Raw genomic sequence first — 19,188 nt, 5'->3', positions numbered from 1 at the left:
AGAAATACAGCACCCAAAAGCAAGATTCCCAAAATGATGTGGCAAACAGATGGAGTAAAGAAAGAGCATCCTGAAGGATACTGAGATGGACCACTAAAGCTCACACCATTAGAAACACTAGTCTCAGGGCCCAGATGTAAGAGGATTTCATACTGAGAGCATCATATGCTTGTACTCATAATAAACCTTGGCCTTATATCACCTCTGCAAATATATGGGGGCAGACAAGATTTTTTGAGAACAATGTCCTTCTCTATGTATTTTTTTTAACAAATTTCTTACTGTACTTCATATATCATCTTGTTGCTCTATCCCAACATCCTACTAAGAGCTGATCTCAGTCTACATCATCATCTAGTTTAAAAACTTGAAAGACTGTGATCTTGTCAACCTTTAATCTTCTCTCTTCTACAGTGACTAAATCTAACTCCTTAATGTCTCCTTACAAATATCTACACAAGCTAGGCCACACCTCCAGATGGATATTTACGCAGTGAGTATCTATACCTATACCTATCTATCTGTGTCGCACCTCATTTTCAAGTTTAGGCACAACCTGGGTGGTGTCTGTGGTGGTAGTATGCAATAATTTTTTCCCACAGTCAGTCAATGTCAAGCCAAAATGCCAGAGACCACGTTTGCTTGAATTTTCTATGAGGGAAACTGAGTAGCTTATAGCTAGACTTAAAGGACCAGGCAGATGATGAAACTGAATTATTTGACTACGTTGATTGGATGTGGAAAATGACTCAGCATTAACAAATGACCAAGATGAAGCAGGAAAAAGCTTTTCTAGCAAATGCAGGGGCAGTGTTACCAGCACTTGCTTGATCTTGACAGCACTAGGTATGACTGGTGCAGCTAGTTACTTTACAAATTCTTATAGCTTTGCTCTTAGGAAAAAATTATCAATGAATGATAGTGATTAGAGTGAATTGGAATGATGTGGCATACCAGGGCCGATGGGCTGTCAATGGATTGAAGCAGGGCATGTGAAGTGTCTGGGGTAAACCATGGAAAGGTCTGTGGGCCTGGATGTGGAAAGGGAGCTGTGGTTTCGGTGTATTACACATAACAGCTAGAGACTGAGTGGGAATGAATGTGGCCTTTTTTTGTTTTTTCCTGGTGCTACCTCACTGGAGAGGGGGATGCTATTTCATGTGTGGCAGGGTGGCAACAGGAATAGATGAAGGCAGCAAGTATGAATATGTACATGTGCATATATGTATATGTCTGTGTATGTATATGTGTATACATTGAAATGTATCTGTATGTATATGTACGTGTATGGGTGTTTATGTATATATATGCATATGTGGGTGGTTGGGCCATTCTTCATCTGTTTCCTGGCGCTCCATCACTGACGCAGGAGACAGTGATTAAGTATACTAAATAAATAAATAATGTATATATCCATGCAGCACACCACTAGTGACTTTATCCTATTTCGAAAAGGGTCCCCTAATGTATCCTTTGTTCCAATCCACTTAGGTAATCTTTTGTTCCTCTAAGTACCCTCCCTGTTACTCCTGCCAGAAGATCCAACCTTTTTTACCAGCTCCCTATGTGACACGGCCAAATGCTTTCTGGCAGTTGATACAGGCAATCCACTCACCATTCTCTTGTCTACAACAGAGCTCACTCTTCACAGAGAGATCGATGAGGTTCGTTGCATATGGCCTTTCACAATAATTATGCTGCCTATCACTTGGTAGTCTCTCCTCAGCAGAAAGTCATCATTTTGCCTCCTGATTATCTTTTACAGTACCTTACAGATCCCACTTGCCAGGGAAACTGGTCTATATCTTCATGACTCCTCCTGGTCTTCTTTCTTATTGAGAGGTATGACAACTGCCCTATTCCATTAAATTAGCACTTTATCATTTCCAGCAATATCTTGAACATTCAAGTGGTTTGTCATTAATATCTGCACACATCTTCAAAACATATGGAGAAGTCTCATCAGGACCATGAGCTTTGTACTAGTCAAACTCTTTTAATATTCTGTCAGTCTTTTCAAATACCTCAATGCTTTCTAAAACATCCTCCTTATTTCATCTTATTCATATCAGAGTCACAAAGTCTTCCAATGTAAAAACATTTTTGAATTGATAATTCATTTCCTCATATATCCTTACATCATCCTTTCAAGTTGTTACACCTGAATTCCTTAAATTTATGATATATTTATGAAAAAGTTTTGGATTTTCTCCTTCCTCATCCACAATATTCTTTGGAAGTCTATATACCTAAGTCTAGTATTGATCTACCATCTGTAACCAAGTTAAGCTCTTCCTATAATGTCTTGCCTTCTAACTTTATCCCTGTTAATTTAGAAGCAATCTTCCACTACTCTCAAAGCTCTTACAGGTTTGGTGTCTATCTGTTGTCAACTGGTACTTTGGTGTCCATCTGTTATTGACTTACAAGAGATACAAATGAAAAAAATAACTCCATGTCTTCAAGCTTTGATCACCTGCTTTGAAATCAATGGTCTTTTCACCTTTGAATACTCAAGAAGGGGCTATGCAATGCAACATGGTTGGTGTCAATGTACCAGTTGTAAAATACCTAATGCTGGAATAGGTGTACACCCCAAGTTTAATGCTTGTTTATCACTGAAGACAATGTATACCACAGACACAAATATGAGGATCCATCTTGTTACCTTAACACCCAAATCAATGATGTGCTTTCAATATTCATACCATGTTTATGACAATAACCTTGTTTTTATTCATCAATTAAGGAGCTATGATATAATCATAAATGAATTTATACAGTGGACTAGGGTCTCTATACATCCAGCTCAGTAATCAAATGTTTAAGTGAAGCTAAGCTGCAATTGTAATTCAAAGTCATGCTGTGGGTCCTGTAACTCTGAATAATGACCTATGACCTAAAAATCAACAGCATCATGTCACTCACAGAAAATCTGTATACCAAGTTAGGTTCATCCACGATTCCTAAAATTCATCCAGAAGGGACTACTGTGTCAACAGACATCAGAGCGTGGTATAATGGACAAACGGGGCTCAGTGTGACAAACTCAGACCCTTTATCCTCAACATCGACAGAAGCACTCACCTATCCATATGCAATCCATGAACCAAAATTTTCATTCATCCACCAAGTCTACACAAAATTTAAGATTTGGAAACCAAAGTGTGGATGGACATTAAATAATAGACGAATGGTAAGAGAGAGGCCCCAAAGTGACCTTAACTTTAGATCTTTTGAAATAAAAAATAATAGCAGTCTTCTATTACCTGCATATTATCAGTGTACCAAGTATATTGTTCACCCATTAAGCCTATACAAAGTTAGGCTTTAAAAGCCAAAGTGAGGGCCTATATGAATAAAACCCCTGGGAAACTAGTTTTTGAAACATAATACAACTGAAAAAAAGAAAAAATCTATAATCATTATAAAAGCCTTCCTCAATCAAGTAAGAAAGCACAATTCTAATATTCCCCTAACATTATGCTTACTTTTTATTTCTTAATGCAATCACATGAAAGACCTAACATCAAAACGCCATGCAATCTTAGCTATCTTAATCCTCCACAGTATGCTATGAATACATAATAAAAGAATGAGGGTCATCATTGAAAGTATGGTAAAAGATAGATATTGATACACAAAAGCTTCATTTGTTAGCTGAGGTCTTCAATATTCAGTATGACCTAAAGAAATATTAACACACTTGTAAAAGCAATGATTTTAAGAGAAATTTACCTGTAGACATAAGTGGAATAATTTACCATTTTTGAGATATAAAGAGTTAAGTGTTTGCAATTATCTAATCTAATTATATCTACACAGAAAAACTAAGCTCTAATTTGTCTAGAAGCAAATTTCCATGCCAAATCTTACCTTAGATTATGAGGAATTTAAAAGACAACTTACAAAACTGGTGAGACTTCATATAACTAAGGTTTATCAGTACCATCAAATACCATTCTGTACCAAACACAAATGATGATATACTCTTATATACCAAAAGTAAAGCTCTAATAAGGTAGAGGTCACTTTCTGTATTGTGACGATACGAGCAACAGAACTCCTGCCTTAATGAGATAAGAGATTCCTATAAACACACCCATAATCCAAAATTGAACTTCAAAGAAAACATTTCATTACTGATCATGTAGCCAGCTGTCAGATTTAACTTAAAGCAAAACAATACCTCATAGCAAAGCCACCCCTGTGCCAAACACTTCAGCTTAGGGTCTTGCAATGGTTTACTTTATGTCAACAAATGTCCCAGCACCATGTACATATGAACAAAACAAGTATGAAGTATCAAAAAGTCTGACATACTGTAAAAGCAACGCACTTAACTCCTGTGTCTTGAAAATAATGGACTGATTTATTTAAAGGATTGAAAATACTTGCATCTTTTTGCACTAGGAACCTCTCCTTACTATGAATCAAACATTAAAATAAGAAGACCATTTCCATAATCAATTAATCTTTGAAGTTTTTCACCCTAATTATAACTAACTGGAAGAACCTGAATCTTCAATTAAGGTACAAGGTATATCCTATGAAGCAGAAAATTAACATTCTAAAAGAGAACATCAAAGGATATGAATCACACTTTCTAAAAGAAATAAGGCTGAAATGTGGGAGAAACAGCAGAAGTTGGTGACTGAGTTTGGAAAAGTGTGTGAAAGGAAAAAGTTGAGAGTAAATGTGAATAAGAAAGGGAAAGGTTATTTTGCCTGACTTGCTTACTGGTCTTCCTGTGCAGCTCTGAATAGCCTTGAACTAGGAAGGATAATTTTGTTGTAGAATGCAACCAACTTATCATCATCAACTAACATAACTTCACAAGTGTTGGTAATGCACAAATACAATGGAAAGTGATACTTAAAATCAGGCAGCATCCATGTCAAGTGCACACAGTTTACCGAGTTGTGTTAAACCATAACTAGGATTTCTTCTTCCTTTACGTAGCTGATATGGCATAGGCAAAAGTATGCTCCAATCAAAGATATGTCAGCTGAAAGGTAAATTAATGAGTTAAGAGGGAAAAAATAAAACTGATATAAATTTGAACTCCTTGGATGCATGAAGACCTGACTTACAAGTGCCAGGGTTGTAAGAAGAGAAAAAGATGTGAGAAGGATGAGAATTCCAAAGCTTTGCTGCATGGGAAAAAGCGGAGGCATCACAACAGGTAACCCTTGTGCAGCTGATCTCTGCACAGTAACTTTAGGTATAAGCAGCAGGGCATATGCTGCAGATGTGAAGGTTTGGCACAGGCATGGTTTAACAGCTGGTCAACCCAAAAGTTGGCTATAAAGTTACCATTACAAACCTCTTTCAAGTTTAAATTACCATTTTAAAAATATTTGTCTACAACAGCCCTTGGGCATGATCAAAGCAGAAGTCCAGTAGCTCCCATGTCCAATGCAGAAAAAAACCTGTATTTGTTAAATCAAAAACAAACTGAGATGAATTCATCATGATAATCTAAAACACATAAAGAAAAAATATGTCTGACTAAATATATGACAGGGATAAATCATATTCATTAAATGAATTAAATTGACATCTCATGGATAAAACAATACAAATACATTTTATAAGGTCAGTAGCAAAAATGCAATACCAATGTGCAAGAAAGTATCCCTGTTCAATACATTTAATTATAAACACACATATGTAGTATATTTATCATTGTACTCCTAATTCTTATGTAGGAAGTAAGATCAATGCAGCATGATATAAGTACATAAGCTTTCCAACAACTGTTAAATGCAATGAATGAATTTCATAAAAATCTGCCATTAGTAGAGCAATACCTGCAGTCCTCACACGAAAATGAAGAGAAATAGTGCAGTTTAAGAGACATAGACTACACTGTGCAAGATGAGCAAATAAAGTTAAATTCAGCCTAAAAAACTGATAGTATGATTGCAGTGCAAGATATGCAATGTGGGAGGAGAAAGGCACCAATCTGAGATGGTCATGACCTGACAGAGGGTTGAAAGACTGGGGCACTGTGGGTGGGCTGGGGCATGTCATTTACCTGGGAGCCGGGCAGAGATCCCCCCGAGAGTCGTCGGTCATTCATGTACTGGTACATATGGGAAGGAGACATGCCAGCCGGGGCCTATCAAAACACCAACACCATAAGAAATCCCAAGAAGTGATGCCACATCTCCCAAGGAATATTTGCATTGCAAGAAAGACTTGTGAGAGGTTCATGACTCAAGGGTGAGTGCATTTATATAATATTCATTACACAGCTCAATGTCCTTCCAAACATTAGATATGATAGTTATATGTACATAACAACTATAGCAAAATTAACACATAAGCCTATTAGAAAAAAAATACCACTGTGTTCATTGTAGTTAGAAAATAAATCAAGCATACTAAGCTTAATGAAACAATAACCAAAAATCTATTTTGCATGAGGAAAAAATATTTCTGACCTTGGCATGTATGCTCTGCAAAAGCAGCTTAGCATTCATGACTTGAAACTGATATTTAGCAACAATGAATTGAAGGCAGAACTTCCCCAAAAAAGTGAAAACCTCTTCTCAATGTGAACAGCCACTGAACTTCTCAAATCAGAATCTAAGTTGAGTGACCAACCATGTGGGTGCTCAGCTGCTTCTAAAACTAGCATTCAAAACCCCTATCTAGGGTTATCATGCAAAGCTCAGATAGCTAGGCAACATTAATTACCCCTTCAGTTTGATAAGCTCAGGTAAAAACAAGTACACGCGCACACACACACACACACACACACACACACACACACACACACACACACAGGAATTTTAGGTCAGAAAAATTTACAAATGGTAATGGTAGACTGAAAGTGCTGTATGCAAATGCTGACGGGTTAGTAAAGAGATGCAATTTATGGATCATACAAGGGAAAATGCACCTCATATTGGAGGAGTTGTGGAAATAAATCTTACTAAAGAGATGATATCCAGCTTTTCTGTCCAGAGGGGTATATAATAGCAAGGTGCAAAAGGGAAGAAAAAGGAGGAAATTTGGCTCTCCCTATAGAAGATTATCTTAAGTTTCGGGAAACAGTAGTACTGGCCCATTCAGACAATATAAAATGGGAAAGGTAACTAGAGTAGAGAGGTACATAGTGGTGGTAATGACATAATCCTACAAACAGTTCTAACAATCCAAATCAAATATACTATGAAAACAAAGGAATAATCAGGATGGTACATGAAGCAGTAAAATAAAGCCCTCTCAGAAAAGATGAGGTATTGATAATGAGGGATTATATGTATGGAGATAGACTGGTCGGGTTTGGACTCTCATGGTAAGTGAAAATTTTGGAGACACACCTTCTTGGAAAGTGAACAGCATGATTTTCTATGCAGGTTGTACCTCTCTAATCTGGTGCTCTGTGGTACGGCATGTTTTGAATCTACTACCACTAGATATTAGTTTGTGGATCTGCCACTAGGGTGGTGCTGTTAGCAGTACTAAGGTGCCAAAAATCTGTTTACACTGCAGCCGAGCTAATCAACAGTTCTGTAAATTTCTTATAATCAGCTGTATTTAGCCCTTCAGAATATCATCTCAGAAAAAAAAAGGTGCAGAAGATGGTGCTAGTGCTAATAAACATAAGCATAAATCATTATCTATGCTAGAAAAGTTGGAGTTACTGAAAAAATTAGATAAGGAAACTCTGTAAAGACTCTGTATGAGTACCATAGATCGCATCATCAATTGTGTATGACTTAGGGGTTAATTTCTGTTTTCTGGCATTTTCTGAGGTCCAGCAATGGCCAGGTCCCAAGGTTGCTGAATTAAAGAGGTACAACCTGTGCCAGCATATCAGCAAACACATTAGAATGAGGGACTATCTGACCTCGTCAAAAGTTCTTATCCACACACAGACTACCATGGACACTGAAAATATCATACATGATACACCACAGGGAAAAAGTGATCATGTAATGATTAAACTTAATTATGTGGTAAACAAGTAAATAGAAAAAAACGAGATGAGACATGACTTGAGAGAAGGTAAAACTGTCAAAACTTATACAATTTAACAAAATCTATGGGAATAAAGATTGGCAATAGAGTTCAGTAACCAGAAACCAGGGAACTGTCATAAAAGGTACTATCATGACTTATCTGACCAACCCTCCTTACACCACTTACTGTCCTCAACTTTTCATTTTCAACACATTTACCACATCCTTTACATTTTTGTCTAAGGTCCACACACGAAATCCATATTACACCATATTGCCCATGAAGACAGTCATCTCTTTCCACAAATTCCTCAATGCACATAAGACCTTTGCCCCTTTGGATCACTTCTGCTCCCATGGTTCTGTTCACTGCCAAATCCACTCCCAGGTACCTAAACCCTCCACTTCCTCCAAGCTCTCTCCATTCAAACACATACTCCAAATAACCTCTCTTGTCACTTTTAGTCAACTTTATCCTTTCACACACTCTCCCAAACTCAAACACCAGCTTTTGCAATTTCTCACTTGAATCTGCTATCAACACAGTACCATCAGCATCCAACCACTGACACACCTCCTAGCCCCCCATCCCAAGCAGACTGCATACCCATAAAAATAGTATCACAGCATATATGATGATCACAATACCAAGATAGGAAATAACTTTATAAGATGATTGGTTAGTTAACTGCACTGTCTCTGGCTGAAAATAACCTCAGCAAGTAATGAACATTAAGGAAATGAGCACATCAGGTATGCTGTCAGGTCAAAGCATCATGGCTGAATGGAAATCCTAACTAGCAGTGCTATGATAGACAATGTATAAAATGCTAGCTTAGTCTTAATGGTTATAAGTGTCTCCCTGTGGGTAATCCTGAATGAATCTAAATTTGTGAGTTACCTGTTACTCACATCAGTCTATCAAAATGAGGAAATTCAAGTGAAGCAGCACTGAATGTAGCCTCACTGAACAGGAGCTCATCAGCTGTGCACCACACACAGTAAATGTTCTTAAATGAATGCTGAACAGCAAAGATCTTAAACAAGATGCCTGTAGGTGGAATTGATGGGTTTGAGATGGCTACTTGTAAAAAGCAGAGATGCAAGAAAGACACATAAATAGCATGGCTGGCTTCCAAGATTCTGGACAAGATGCCATGAGGTAAGCATCAGTGGACTAAAGAAGGCAGCACAAGCTTGCCATAGGGTAAAGACAGAGGGGGTGATGTCAAGCTCATGTGATGAGCACTGGTGCTACATTCAATCACTTCAAGGCATTTTAATACATTGGAGTACTGGCTCTTGATTGTTGAACCAGCACATCCTTAATTATATATAATCAATTCCCAGTGGAACCTAGCTGGGGTTGACTCATGGGTAAAATGATATTTTACAACTTACACAATGAAGCACTCACACTCATACACAACTACATGCAATAACTGCACAGATACACAGGTAATAACTTAGGAAGCTGGTGATGTAAATGAGCAACTAACCACTCTACATTTATGCTAAAATATAAACGAAGTAAGAGAGGAAACTCCACAGCATCGCCAGGACTGAGTGTCCAAACTGAGTAAAATGCTGCATTTACTTGTAAGTGTAGTATCTGTATGTACCATGCATATTTAGGTATCAATTATGGGAAAAGGATAACTACTGTCACTGAAGTCATGACACAGTGGTTGTGGTGATTGGCAGCAAGGTGGTAGTGAGAGCAGATGTGATGGTTATGGTAGCATTAGTAATAATGGTCATGGTGGGGTAAATGATGGTGGCAATGATGGGGACATAAGTGAATAATGGTCATAGTGATGATAGCGGTGGCAGTCAAAGTGGTGAAGGTGAGTGATGGTAATGTCTGTGGTACATAATAGATGGTGGTGATAATACTGTTGATAGTAGTGGAGATGGAAGAGTTGGTAGAGGCAATGATGACCATGGTAAAAGTAACTTTTAGTTTCTACAGGCACCTCAGCATATTTCTGGTTGGTCACAGTCAACTAAAATTCTGTTGGGAGAAATTCAGAAGGCTGTAGCATAAGGAAGAAGTGGTCACTTTATTTTCATAGTTTGGCTTCCATGTAATGGGTGTCCAGCTGCAAACTAAAGACGTCACAATAGAAAAAAAAATTCTATGGCTTATGTCATTAGCAGAAAACAAAGAATCAACAAAATATAAGAGATATAATAGTGTGTGATGTGTATCGATGAAAGAATAATGCTAATATCATACCATGAGATGATTTACCAATCACATTAATACACAGATAACACAACAAAATTACAATATTCAAAAGCCATAACATAACCAAAGAGGATATGAGTAGTCTCTTGAAAAGCTGTTCCATGCAAGAAAATTAACTTCTTGACACAAGTGACTTACTTCTAGAATAAAGCCACAGATATGTTATGTGAACATTTGCCAAGACCAGTCTGTAATATTGAAACAATAAGATATCCTTATTTGCAAAGTAAACTACCAATTTAAACTGGTTAACCTTCCCTAATGACTAACTCAGGCTTCAGCCATGGAGAAACAAACACAACCATGCTTAGCAAATCACACAATTGAGCTACACTGCAGCCAGGTCATTTGCCCATTCTGAAATACCCCAGGCTCCAACACACCACATCCGCATCACATAAAATAAAAATATATTCAGAAATAAATGGGTGACTGGGATAGGAAGCTGTCTGCAGCTTCCTTGTGCCTGAGTAATAACATAATTTTCCTGTTCTTGTTCCATAACTGAAAGTTACAAGGACACCTATCAGAAACAAGCAACAAGTCAGTTAAAATAAAAGTAGAGAGCCATTTCTATCCTTGTGTTTAAGCTTATTACATGTTATGCAATTTAAAGATTAAATGTATTCTAAACAACCACCCAGTCATCTGGTTTGGCGATTTATACTCACACAAGTAATTCTATACAATCCTCATATACAGAATTCTTTTATTCCTTTATCAAATGCAAAAAAGGAAAACAACATGGTACAGATTTCAATGGCAGCCAAACATAACTGTATCCTTCAGTTACACCATATTATTGAGAGAATGAATGCAAATTTTGCTTGCTGTCCCTGTGTTTTGCAATATTTTTACTATTTCTTTTCCATGTGATATCATTCCTCTACCATTAACTAAACATGGTAGCAAAAAATGTGTCCAAGAGAGATTTCAAGTTGTAATGGCAAGACAAAGTCCACCATCCACACACTTGTTTGGGCTTCCATCATCCTACCATCATCCCTCTGAAAAAACTGGGTATGGTCAACCTAAGAGGAACAGTAAGGTGACTGATAACCTGATGACACTTATGGTGATGAAAAATGCACCCTTACGAAGCAGATTATCAATCACCTCACTAGTCTCCCTCGGTCGATCAGATCCAACTTTTCAAGGAGGGATGATGTGAGAAGGAAGCATAAACAAGTGTCTGGATGAAGGGCTTGTCCCTGCCAGTATGTCTTGAAATATTGCTTGTAGACATATCTTACTCTTTCAAGCAAGAATGTGGGGATTTCTTTCTGAGATAACTTCCTAAGACCCATGGTTAGTTACTGGTAGAAGAAAAAAGTCATCCGGAAAAAAAAAGAAAAAAGAAACAATATCTCTGGTTTCTGTCCATTATACATGACATCTAAAGAGTGGATGTGAGCAAATGAGGCCACCGCTTCCTCTGTTCCTATCACTACCTTGCTGACATGGGAAACAGCGATCATGTATGAGAAAAATTGCTAAGCACAGGACGGCAAACAAAAGTTGCATTCATCCACTCTCAATAACACAGGTAAATAAGGAGATTTATATGTTTAGCTGACTTTGAAGGCTGTTTCACACAGCCAAACATACAAGATCCCCATCATAAACAAGTAATCAAATTTGTTCCACAAATAAACATGACATGAAAACTTCATTTTAAGCAGATCACCAGATTTCTTTAGTAGAGACTGTATGAGTAGAATAATGGATAAACTGTGGTGTTAAAGATGAATCAGCAATATTGTCAAGGAATATTATGAAATATAATAATATCTTGTAATTCAAACAAGGACTTGCTTATTTCATTAAACATATCTGCATACATAATATGAGGGGCATGGAGCCATAGTGATGAATCAACATAATACCTGTTTTGAGCTAAAGCGTAGTAATGTTGGCATCTCCAAATGATATTTATCTCAGTAACCAATAAAAGATTTTCATGTTTTACATTTCACAGTTCATTTTGAAGGCATTTTGTCTACTTTTAATGAATATAATAATTTTCTTCATTGGTAAAGTATGACATTTTGATATATCAAAATTCAATCAACACTACACTCCATAACCTGTAATGAAATCAACAATATCAAAAAACATAGTTTTTGATGTCAGACATGACTGTGAATACTAACTGACCCATTTGACGGGCTGATGGGCATGTAGCTGACACATCCTCAAACATATATTCGTCTAGGTCTACTTCTTTGGCGACAGCAGCTGAGTCATCCTGGCCCTTCAGGATGTCTGCAAAGTAACTATGAAGTGTGACAGGGATGTATTCTTGATTGAGAGTTCAACAAGTTTGAGGCACTTGATGGGGTACTGTGATACATGCCAAATTGAAGGTGGAGGAGCTGTAGGTGCAGTCAAGCCCCTTCTGCAGATTGATTTGGTTGGGATCATCCTAGTTGTCTGCACTTATATCACAGCCCTAGTCAACTGAGTACACAAATATCTTCGCATCTTTACAGTTGACACCAGTCTCTACACACTTGGTGATGTTATTCTGAAGATTCGTATTGTCAATAAAATCCAGGCACTGCATCATGATGACTTTAAGAGGTGTATAGTTACTATAGATGCAGTTCATAAGGCACAATCATACAGCATGACCACTTCTAGTCTCAAACAATTTCCACTGTTACTAGAGTCAAAGTCACAAGGATGATAAGTGATCATTAACCATATATACAGGGTCAATTCTTGTGATGCAGCCTGTGTATATGAAGTGGATGCAAGCAAGGTGGACGTTCATACCTCTGTTTTGGTCTCTGCAATTACTGCCAAAGATTCTGAGGTGTGACTTCAGGCGGGACCTCTTTGGAAATGTTATGCACAGCAACTTGGCATACTTGTCATCCAAATTTCTTTTCAACTTTTGAATGTTCTGCCATACATCAGGGGGCCTCAATTGCTTACATGCATAACCATGTCCTTCCCCCACTTCATCACTGTTGGAGGACCTCATCTCACACTCATAATATACCTTAACCACATGAAAAAATATGAAGATATCACTGTGTCCCTCCCTACAAACACACATTCACACACACCTTAAACCCAGTGCAAGTTAACTGGCGAAGCATATGAAATCATGATGTTCTGTGCTACCAGCAGGTACATCAACACTTACTCAAGGACTTCCCCACATGATGGATGGTTGAAATGCCTAAAGCACAATGATATGATGTTCTGTGCTAACAGCAGGCACATCAACACTCACTCAAGAACTGCCCCACATGTCACATGGTTGCAATGCCTAAAAGCACAATGATATGATGTTCTGTGCTACCAGCAGGTACATCAACACTTACTCAAGGACTTCCCCACATGATGGATGGTTGAAATGCCTAAAAGCACAATGATATGATGTTCTGTGCTACCAGCAGGTACATCAACACTTACTCAAGGACTTCCCCACATGATGGATGGTTGAAATGCCTAAAAGCACAATGATATGATGTTCTGTGCTACCAGCAGGTACATCAACACTTACTCAAGGACTTCCCCACATGATGGATGGTTGAAATGCCTAAAAGCACAATGATATGATGTTCTGTGCTACCAGCAGGTACATCAACACTTACTCAAGGACTTCCCCACATGATGGATGGTTGAAATGCCTAAAAGCACAATGATATGATGTTCTGTGCTACCAGCAGGTACATCAACACTTACTCAAGGACTTCCCCACATGATGGATGGTTGAAATGCCTAAAAGCACAATGATATGATGTTCTGTGCTACCAGCAGGTACATCAACACTTACTCAAGGACTTCCCCACATGATGGATGGTTGAAATGCCTAAAAGCACAATGATATGATGTTCTGTGCTACCAGCAGGTACATCAACACTTACTCAAGGACTTCCCCACATGATGGATGGTTGAAATGCCTAAAAGCACAATGATATGATGTTCTGTGCTACCAGCAGGTACATCAACACTTACTCAAGGACTTCCCCACATGATGGATGGTTGAAATGCCTAAAAGCACAATGATATGATGTTCTGTGCTACCAGCAGGTACATCAACACTTACTCAAGGACTTCCCCACATGATGGATGGTTGAAATGCCTAAAAGCACAATGATATGATGTTCTGTGCTACCAGCAGGTACATCAACACTTACTCAAGGACTTCCCCACATGATGGATGGTTGAAATGCCTAAAAGCACAATGATATGATGTTCTGTGCTACCAGCAGGTACATCAACACTTACTCAAGGACTTCCCCACATGATGGATGGTTGAAATGCCTAAAAGCACAATGATATGATGTTCTGTGCTACCAGCAGGTACATCAACACTTACTCAAGGACTTCCCCACATGATGGATGGTTGAAATGCCTAAAAGCACAATGATATGATGTTCTGTGCTACCAGCAGGTACATCAACACTTACTCAAGGACTTCCCCACATGATGGATGGTTGAAATGCCTAAAAGCACAATGATATGATGTTCTGTGCTACCAGCAGGTACATCAACACTTACTCAAGGACTTCCCCACATGATGGATGGTTGAAATGCCTAAAAGCACAATGATATGATGTTCTGTGCTACCAGCAGGTACATCAACACTTACTCAAGGACTTCCCCACATGATGGATGGTTGAAATGCCTAAAAGCACAATGATATGATGTTCTGTGCTACCAGCAGGTACATCAACACTTACTCAAGGACTTCCCCACATGATGGATGGTTGAAATGCCTAAAAGCACAATGATATGATGTTCTGTGCTACCAGCAGGTACATCAACACTTACTCAAGGACTTCCCCACATGATGGATGGTTGAAATGCCTAAAAGCACAATGATATGATGTTCTGTGCTACCAGCAGGTACATCAACACTTACTCAAGGACTTCCCCACATGATGGATGGTTGAAATGCCTAAAAGCACAATGATATGATGTTCTGTGCTACCAGCAGGTACATCAACACTTACTCAAGGACTTCCCCACATGATGGATGGTTGAAATGCCTAAAAGCACAATGATATGATGTTCTGTGCTACCAGCAGGTACATCAACACTTACTCAAGGACTTCCCCACATGATGGATGGTTGAAATGCCTAAAAGCACAATGATATGATGTTCTGTGCTACCAGCAGGTACATCAACACTTACTCAAGGACTTCCCCACATGATGGATGGTTGAAATGCCTAAAAGCACAATGATATGATGTTCTGTGCTACCAGCAGGTACATCAACACTTACTCAAGGACTTCCCCACATGATGGATGGTTGAAATGCCTAAAAGCACAATGATATGATGTTCTGTGCTACCAGCAGGTACATCAACACTTACTCAAGGACTTCCCCACATGATGGATGGTTGAAATGCCTAAAAGCACAATGATATGATGTTCTGTGCTACCAGCAGGTACATCAACACTTACTCAAGGACTTCCCCACATGATGGATGGTTGAAATGCCTAAAAGCACAATGATATGATGTTCTGTGCTACCAGCAGGTACATCAACACTTACTCAAGGACTTCCCCACATGATGGATGGTTGAAATGCCTAAAAGCACAATGATATGATGTTCTGTGCTACCAGCAGGTACATCAACACTTACTCAAGGACTTCCCCACATGATGGATGGTTGAAATGCCTAAAAGCACAATGATATGATGTTCTGTGCTACCAGCAGGTACATCAACACTTACTCAAGGACTTCCCCACATGATGGATGGTTGAAATGCCTAAAAGCACAATGATATGATGTTCTGTGCTACCAGCAGGTACATCAACACTTACTCAAGGACTTCCCCACATGATGGATGGTTGAAATGCCTAAAAGCACAATGATATGATGTTCTGTGCTACCAGCAGGTACATCAACACTTACTCAAGGACTTCCCCACATGATGGATGGTTGAAATGCCTAAAAGCACAATGATATGATGTTCTGTGCTACCAGCAGGTACATCAACACTTACTCAAGGACTTCCCCACATGATGGATGGTTGAAATGCCTAAAAGCACAATGATATGATGTTCTGTGCTACCAGCAGGTACATCAACACTTACTCAAGGACTTCCCCACATGATGGATGGTTGAAATGCCTAAAAGCACAATGATATGATGTTCTGTGCTACCAGCAGGTACATCAACACTTACTCAAGGACTTCCCCACATGATGGATGGTTGAAATGCCTAAAAGCACAATGATATGATGTTCTGTGCTACCAGCAGGTACATCAACACTTACTCAAGGACTTCCCCACATGATGGATGGTTGAAATGCCTAAAAGCACAATGATATGATGTTCTGTGCTACCAGCAGGTACATCAACACTTACTCAAGGACTTCCCCACATGATGGATGGTTGAAATGCCTAAAAGCACAATGATATGATGTTCTGTGCTACCAGCAGGTACATCAACACTTACTCAAGGACTTCCCCACATGATGGATGGTTGAAATGCCTAAAAGCACAATGATATGATGTTCTGTGCTACCAGCAGGTACATCAACACTTACTCAAGGACTTCCCCACATGATGGATGGTTGAAATGCCTAAAAGCACAATGATATGATGTTCTGTGCTACCAGCAGGTACATCAACACTTACTCAAGGACTTCCCCACATGATGGATGGTTGAAATGCCTAAAAGCACAATGATATGATGTTCTGTGCTACCAGCAGGTACATCAACACTTACTCAAGGACTTCCCCACATGATGGATGGTTGAAATGCCTAAAAGCACAATGATATGATGTTCTGTGCTACCAGCAGGTACATCAACACTTACTCAAGGACTTCCCCACATGATGGATGGTTGAAATGCCTAAAAGCACAATGATATGATGTTCTGTGCTACCAGCAGGTACATCAACACTTACTCAAGGACTTCCCCACATGATGGATGGTTGAAATGCCTAAAAGCACAATGATATGATGTTCTGTGCTACCAGCAGGTACATCAACACTTACTCAAGGACTTCCCCACATGATGGATGGTTGAAATGCCTAAAAGCACAATGATATGATGTTCTGTGCTACCAGCAGGTACATCAACACTTACTCAAGGACTTCCCCACATGATGGATGGTTGAAATGCCTAAAAGCACAATGATATGATGTTCTGTGCTACCAGCAGGTACATCAACACTTACTCAAGGACTTCCCCACATGATGGATGGTTGAAATGCCTAAAAGCACAATGATATGATGTTCTGTGCTACCAGCAGGTACATCAACACTTACTCAAGGACTTCCCCACATGATGGATGGTTGAAATGCCTAAAAGCACAATGATATGCATGTGGGGTCTGCTTGTGGATAGGAGGCCATGGTTTTGATGCATTATACATGACAGCTAGAGAACAGATTTGAGGAAACAAGGCCATTCTCTGTTCATTTCTGGTGATACCTCACTAACGCAGAAATAGCAAACAAGTATTAAAGGGGGAACAGTTAAAAAATAATAATACCAAAAATAATAATAAACGGAGGGATTTGTATGTGTCAATTATAGATCTGGCAAAAGAGAAAGACCTCTCTTTCCACACACTCTTCAATGTGCCCAGGACCGAAGCCACCACAACCACCCTACGGCTTACTCCAACTCCCATGGTTCCATTTGCTGTCATGGCCACTTCCAGGTATCTAAAACATCCACTTCCTCCAAGTTTTCTCCATTAAAAATCAAGCTCCAACTAACCTGTCTCTATTTACTGCAAAACTATCCTTGTTTTTAATCACATCTAATCGCAACTTTCTCCTTCCATAAACTCTCCCAGACCCAGAAACCAGCTTCCACAGTCGCTCTCTTACATCTGCCACCAGCACCATGTCATCAGCAAACAGTAATTGACTTACCTGCTAGCATCTTCCACCAATTCCAACAGACTGCAGACTTGCCGTTCACTTGAAGATCTTTGCACTCACCTCCTTCACCACCAACCCAACCACAGAGAGATTAACCAAGCTTCCTCAACTTTCCTGCCTGAGCAGGAGAATTTCCAGACACCCAACTCCCATCCCCTTTATTCACCATTTATAACAGGCAGGAGATACATGAGTAGGACTCTTTCTCCCCAATCCACGGGGATAAAAAATTAACAAGAATATCAATAATAATAATAATAATAATAATGGTACCAAAATAATAATTAACATTATTATTATTATTACTATCATCATAAACAATAATATTACTAATGCTATCTCGCTAAAGCGGGAAATGGCAAATATGTATGAAAAAAATTAAAGATAATAATTATAAGAATAAAAAACTTTGTGCTATACATCGTATCTTTTCTGAAATGACATCTATATCAAAGATCTTTTAAACAACCTCATTTCATTTTGAGTAAGACATCCACATCTACTTATGAGAAAATTCAAGGTTATAGTCACTCACAGTGTGATATTTCTGCAGGTAGTCTCGGGAAGGTGAGTGGTGGGATTTGGGTGTAGACCGACCAGAAATAGGAGGAGAAGGGCGCTCTAGAGACCGTCCTCGGAGCATCATATGTTCTACACTACCAACTCGAGATTCTAGCTCTTCTGCTCGTGCCTCAGTGGTTTGTTTCTCTTCCTGAATTAATCTGTGTATAATATCATTTATCAGTCTCTCAAATTTCATAACAAGGATTAATCTGATCCAAATATTGGCACAAGGCTATTTGTAATTTATTTATTACCTTTATAAAACATCTATAGGTTGGAAATATTATACACTGCACTTTAATAAGCATATCAAGTTCACACATATCTACTTTTAATATTGTGATATTCTAATTCAACTTGACATGCACCTGTTTTGCTGTTCAGGCAGGGTTTCCCACGATGGGGGAGGATGGGGAGATATCATTCCCCAATAAGCCTCTGTCCCCCCTAATGAACTTCTTGTTCCCCCCATAAGGTCGCTGCATGATAGGAAGACCTAATGATAAGCTATAGAGCAAAAATAAG

At 38.8% G+C, this 19,188-nt stretch overlaps 1 protein-coding gene across 5 annotated transcripts in view; it reads right to left on the bottom strand.

The window, feature by feature from the left end:
* Positions 1 to 19,188, bottom strand: part of Liprin-alpha (PTPRF interacting protein alpha) — a 202,353-nt gene that overhangs the window by 70,664 nt on the left and 112,501 nt on the right. For 4 of the 5 annotated variants that reach the window (XM_071658081.1, XM_071658084.1, XM_071658080.1 and 1 more), the window contains exons 15-17: positions 19,032 to 19,142; positions 18,635 to 18,821; positions 6,041 to 6,124 (exon numbers count right to left, since the gene is read on the bottom strand). In XM_071658081.1, the coding sequence (XP_071514182.1) occupies positions 6,041 to 6,124; positions 18,635 to 18,821; positions 19,032 to 19,142 (382 nt within the window). The remainder of the gene's footprint in view (positions 1 to 6,040; positions 6,125 to 18,634; positions 18,822 to 19,031; positions 19,143 to 19,188) is intronic. The other variant, XM_071658085.1, reaches the window with a different exon arrangement.

This window comes from Panulirus ornatus, chromosome 65, assembly GCF_036320965.1.
Source record: "Panulirus ornatus isolate Po-2019 chromosome 65, ASM3632096v1, whole genome shotgun sequence".
NCBI lineage: Eukaryota > Metazoa > Arthropoda > Malacostraca > Decapoda > Palinuridae > Panulirus > Panulirus ornatus.
Note: the sequence above shows the minus strand (reverse complement) of the source record. Positions and strands in the feature narration are given on the sequence as shown.